This window comes from Geotrypetes seraphini, chromosome 1 (assembly GCF_902459505.1).
Source record: "Geotrypetes seraphini chromosome 1, aGeoSer1.1, whole genome shotgun sequence".
Classification (NCBI taxonomy): Eukaryota; Metazoa; Chordata; class Amphibia; order Gymnophiona; family Dermophiidae; genus Geotrypetes; species Geotrypetes seraphini.
Genome location: NC_047084.1, coordinates 256,506,395 through 256,512,394, shown reverse-complemented (window position 1 = coordinate 256,512,394; position 6,000 = coordinate 256,506,395). Strand labels below are relative to the sequence as shown.

The 6,000-nt window shown below is 41.1% G+C and overlaps 1 protein-coding gene across 4 annotated transcripts in view; it reads right to left on the bottom strand.

The window, feature by feature from the left end:
- Positions 1 to 2,028: 2,028 nt before the first annotated feature.
- Positions 2,029 to 6,000, bottom strand: part of TBC1D14 (TBC1 domain family member 14) — a 244,731-nt gene continuing 240,759 nt past the window's right edge. For all 4 annotated transcript variants that reach the window (XM_033949845.1, XM_033949853.1, XM_033949873.1 and 1 more), the window contains one exon: positions 2,029 to 4,037. In XM_033949845.1, coding sequence (XP_033805736.1) covers positions 3,972 to 4,037 — 66 coding nt within the window. In that variant the 3' untranslated portion in view covers positions 2,029 to 3,971. The remainder of the gene's footprint in view (positions 4,038 to 6,000) is intronic.

Sequence of the window (6,000 nt, the reverse complement as noted above, 5' to 3'; positions counted from 1 at the left end):
TGATAATTAACATTTTCTCTGCGTACAGCGTGCTTTGTGTTTTTTAAATTTTATTGTTGGTAGATCATTTTGACTTGGCCACAAAAGTAAGGGGGAGGGAGGGGAGCTGCTTAAAGAGTCTACCTTGACGTGGTTGCAGGCTTACAAATCTTTTGGTCAAAGAGTGCGGCGACAGAGAAAAGTATGTGTGTATTCGGCCCATGGAAGAAGGGGGGGTCAGGGGTGCTTGGGGGCCCAATAGGATTGTTCAGTAAGGGGCCCAGAAATTTCTGATGGCGGCCCTGCGCGGAAGGAATAAAGTCCATTGTAAAAAAGCATATACTGGGCCCCAACACAGTCTGTGTTTCGGCCACAAGGGCCTTCCTCAAGGGTGTAACAGTAGCCCAGTAGATGGCGCCACATGACAAATAATTCAAGCCAAACTGAGTAACTTGCAGAAAAACACACGGAGGTGCCTGCCACCTAATGCAATGTAGAAAATACAATTGCGATTCAAAAGAAAAACGTTGCAATAGCTAGGAACTGCCCATACTTTTATAGGACCCCAGAGGAAGGTCTCATATGACTGAAACACAGCCCATGTCGGGTCCACACCACAAATTCTTTCTGTGCATCACCTTGGATGTTTTTAAGCACCTTTATGTGAAGACTTTCACGTGAAGTACTTAATAAAGTTTGGCATTAAGATCATCGTCTCCACAGCTTCCGTTCTTTGTGTTGGTGTTCTCCCTGTTTTTCCTATGGAACTTTGGTGATTTTTTTCATCTTGCCTCACTCTGATCTCAGCAAGCAGAAGGGAATGCTTCTTTAAATACAACACACTAAAGGAGTACATGAAACACCTGGTTCACATGAGATGCAAAGACACTATCATCAGGCAGAATGTATGTGCAAATGACAAAATGTATTGGGGCAAAAATGGAAGGTAATTTGCAGAGGTCATATATAAAGGAGTGGGGGGGGGGTAAGTTTGTGGTGCAGTGATTAAAGCTACAGCCTCAGCACTCTGAGGTTGTGGGTTTGAATCCACGTTGCTCCTTGTGACCCTGGGCAAGTCACCTAATGCCTCCAGGTATATTAGAAAGATTGTGAGCCCACTGGGACAGATGGGGAAAAATGCTCGAGTACCTGAATAAATTCATGTAAACCATCCTGAGCTCCCCGGGGAGAACAGTATAGAAAATAAAATAAAATAAATAAAGCATTTTTATATGCAGAGAAACTTGACTGGCCCCATATGCATGTACAAATACTCAAGCTGACAAGTTTGCACATAGTTATGTGTGCACCGTGCATAGGCATTTCCTCGGTTAGAGCCGAGATGGAATTACAATGTATGCACAAGTTATAAAATGTATGTGTACATGTATCAAGTTATGCACGCATGTGTGATAGAGTGCATGCCCCAGTAGAGACAGTTCTGAGAGCCTGGTTTATGCAAGAGATACTGTGGGAATTTTTACAAGTTACCCCTGTTATGATATTTCACCAATAGTATTTCTTTGAAGATTGCTTACACAGGCATAAAAAGTCCCCAGATGCTTGCATCTTATTTCCCTTGTCACCGGAGTGAAGGGGGGGGGGGGAATGTACACTCATACACCTGAAAATGCCCTTCTGTTTATAGTTTTCTCCCCTGACCTAAACAGCATGTGCACTGGGAAGCCCACAAGTACTTTTTGGTTGTTCTGGTATCAATTTTCAAACAGGCCAATGGCTTTGAAAATCATTATTTTAAAATATAGTGCAAATGCTTCTAAATCACCTCATTTCCTATTGCACTGAACAGGCAACCAAAGCACAAGTGTCAGGAATAAGATGAGATGAATGTTTGTAATAGCAAAGATCATCTGCATGAATTCTTGCAGAAACAATTCTCTCCCTCCCCCCCTTTCCCCCCCAGACAGAAAGAACTTCAGTTCTTACAATTACAAATACCCTTGCAATTATTTGGAAAATCCAGGTTCCCTTCTTCTGCTGAAAATTAAGTTTGCTTCCTTTTTGTTTTATGTTATGCCATATGTGCGATTTTTTTTGTGCACACTAAAATCTGTTCAGTGTATGCTAAGTTTTTTTAGCTTTTATTAAACAAAACTAATGATTGAACATCCCTACTAATTATTTTGTTTCTCGGTGATCTTATACTCCTACTAATTTTCACTAATGTTTCTTACCAATGATCAAGAAATCTTTGAATAAAATATGTACTATGAGAAACGTACTCATCCATCTTTTTAGAAATGCAAAATGGCTCTCTTGAGGAAATATATAAATGATTAAAATCAATAATCACCAATTGGTTTTTATTTATTAACTAGTCTGTTTAATGATCCATTCCTCAAAATCTTTTTGCACTTCAATAAACTGAAGAATAATCAGTCTGATTATTACTGTACTTAAAAAAAGGCCCCCCCCCCCCAAAAAAAAAAAGAGACAACCACCACCATTATACAAGACATACAGTTTGGGGACTGCAGAGTGGAGAATGACACTGGGACAAAATTTTCCCAGTCTCCCCCAGGAAATCAATTTCCCCATCACCGCAAGTTTTGTCCCTGTCTCTGCCTCATTCCTGTAAGCTCTGCCTTAACTGCACAAGCCTCAAACACTTATGATGAGGATGAAGCTTGCAGGAACAGGGGCAGGAAAAGAACTTGCGGGGACAGGAAAATGAGTTCCCACAGGGGCGGGGAAAAATTTGTCTCCATGTCATTCTCTACTGCAGAATATGGCTTCCGTGTACTGCTTTTTCAATGCCACAATCAACAATTCCCAGAACATCTTAACCCACACATATTTACAATCAATTCTATGTATTAGAGCTATTTTCCTATCATCTAGATGACAGAGTCCTATGATGGAAATCATTTTCTGAAGCTTGCCCTCTCGGTGCAGCTTGCCTTTATTCTGGTTACTGCATGCATTCTCAAATGACAATCTCCCACCTTCAGCTAGCATAGAATTTTGTACCCTGAAAGATTCTGCAGATTAGAAATTTATTGCATTTCTTAGTGTTTCTCCCCAGTAAAGAGCACTAGATAACACCTACAATATTAAGAATTCACCTCTGGCCGGATAGGCCCAGGCAGATAAAATGGGCTGCATTTGATTCATCACCATCCCCAAAATGAACCTCTATGGAAGTCTGTCATGGTCTCTTACACAGTGCATGCAAAACTTGGACGCTGTCGGTAGCAATTTTCTACCAAGTCAACACCCTTGAACTTTTCCGAATTTGCTTCTCCCCCTCCCCCCCCCTTGCATCTGAAGGAGAGCTCTTTGCTGGCCTAAACCTGGTGTCTGTTTACTAAAAAAAGAAGTTAACCACTGGATACCATCCATCTCACACTCCTCTGCCATACCAACTGCGTGAACACAACTTATGCTTCAGCTAAAGATTATTTTCTTTGCTTGTCATCGTGTTTCTTCCAATTGAATAGTAGACATTTTCATTTAAGGATATCTTTGGTAAACATACTTTGAACATGATCCAGAGCATGTTAAAATCATGTTTTAACAAAACTATTAACACTACCTTGTTCTTTGCTGCCTCTGGCATCTTGCAACACAAAGATCCTCTGAAGCAGAAATGCCCTGTAAGAATGTGAATTTGGATTTTGCGCAGATTTAAAAGAGATCATAGGATCAACCAGCATTTCTGCTTATTTCCATGATTTTAGCACATCATGAAGAAAGGAGGGACACTGCTCCCCCCCATCCAAGTTAAAGTCTCATCATTCACTGAAAACAGCAATGCCACACATGTATAGTATATCATTCTACTGAGCAGCCCATAGCTAAGCCTCTTTTTTTATAACATGAAAGGTCAATATTAAGGCCAACTCCAGTGTTAAACAAAACTGTACAAGATTGGATTTATTCACAGCTGTGTAGATGATTAATCAGGAGGCAACTCATTAGCCATTCCATCGAACGTTTACTTTCCAGGGCCAATGAATGCTCCTGCGGTTTCAGCGTTTAAGAGAAGGGCTTCCTTTTTCCATTTCTCGACTGTCCTTCTGCAGTGCAGCCAGAACCTAAAATTTAAGTTTAAAAAAAAACAAAGTTATAAAAAATGGACATATTGAAAGTGTATCAATGCATAAACAAGTCTTGTCTGAAACAACCTCTCAGCTACATTTGACAAAGGCTAATAAGGACTGTGCACCATGTGGTATAATGCAAGGAAATAATGGGAAAGAACGTGCTGAGATAAAGAAAGGAATAGAAGAGGAGGCAGAAAGGAAGAGGCAGATAGGGAAGGCTAAGGCAGGAGAAAAAAAAGGAAAAATATGCTAGAAGGATAACTTAATTCTTATTTGATAATTTTCTTTCCATTAGTCCCAATCCAGAGACTTGTGGGTTATGTCCAGATGGAGATAGAGAAAACGCCAGAGTTCTGCCATATATCCTCCTGTGCAGCAGCTTACTTCCAGTATTCTCTTTATCTTAGCAGGTAGATTGACATATCCTGTGCAGCTCTGGTGGTAGTAGTTCCTGACCTTTCCCTCAGACACAACTGAGCCAGGGGTTAGAAGAGTGGCCTGCTCTCAAGGGTACTGGCACCAGGTCCCTCCTCTCTTCCCCCACATCCCTCATTACCCTCGCGTGCTCATGGAGGGGGAAACTAATCTCCTGTCTCTAAGATGGTTTTTTTTTTTAACCTTACAAAGATGGCAAGGAAAGCAGGTTAAGGAAAAGAAAGCAGAATAGTTTACTCTGGGGTGAGCAGTGTGAACACTGGGTGATTCAGGACTGTGCCTCTACTGGTGGTTTGAGCTCCTAACTAAGTTTTTCTTACCAGTTTTTTTTTCTATGATGGCCCTAGCTGAGTTGGCAAAATGTCATTCCTACTGTGGAGGCAGGCGTGCAACTTCAGGGGTGTGTGCCAATTGTTCAGGCTTCTCTTCCTCCAGACCACATCCATTGGGGTTTGGTGTTCAAGTGTCTTTGGCTGTGCCGGCAGGGATGCAGGCTGACTTTTTAGCAGTCCTGCCTTCTTCCTGTGAGTCCACAGTGGCCATAGAAGAGGTGCTGATGCGCACTGTGGCATCTGTTTCTGGCTAGCTCTCTGGGGCTTAATTTGGACACATCAGGTATAGGGGTTTCTGATCTGACGGACACTCTCTTTTCCCCAGAGTTTGTGCTTTTAATGCATAAGGCATTCTTGCTAAAGCACCATTTGGTGTCTCAAACTTCCTTCTTAGTTCTTCTTACTGAGCTTGGCTAAATAGTAGAATATGAAAAGGTAGAGAGAAGAGCAAAAAAGTGATAAAAGGGAAAGGACAAATTCCCTATGAGGAAAGGCTAAACTGGCTCTTGAGCTTAGAGATATGATAGAAGTCTATAAAATGCTGAGTGGAGTGGAAAAGGTAGATGTGAATCATTTTACTCTTACCAAAAATACTAGAACAAGGGGGCATGTAATGAAGCTATTAAGTAGTAGATTTAAAACAATCAGAAGAAAATATTTCTTCACAAAATGTGTAATTAAGCTCCAGAATTCATTGCCAGAGAATATGGTGAAAGCAGTTAGCTGAGAAGGGTTTAAAAAAAGGATTGGATAGCTTTCTAAAAGCGAAGTCCATAAGCCATTATTACGATGAATTTGGGGAAATCCACTGCTTATTCCTGGGATAAGCAGCATAAAATATGATTTTATTCTTTGAGATCTTGTCAAATACTTGTAACCAGGGTTGGCCTTATTGGAAACAGAATACTGGGCTTGATGGACCTGTGGTCTCTCAGTATAGCAGCTCATGTTCTTATAACAGGGTATGTTTGGAGCCTCAGGGTGATGCAGATGTAATTTCTGTAACATGGATCATGAGTCAGATGTTTCCCCTTTTAGAGATCTCCTGTAATTCATTGTCAGACTATTTGGAGGATGATCCCTTGATGGCTAGGCTTTTTTACAGGGAGCGAGTTTATTTATTTAGATTTTTATCCCGTCCTCCCAGTAGCTCAGAACGGTCTACAAGCTCACATACACAGTGGAGT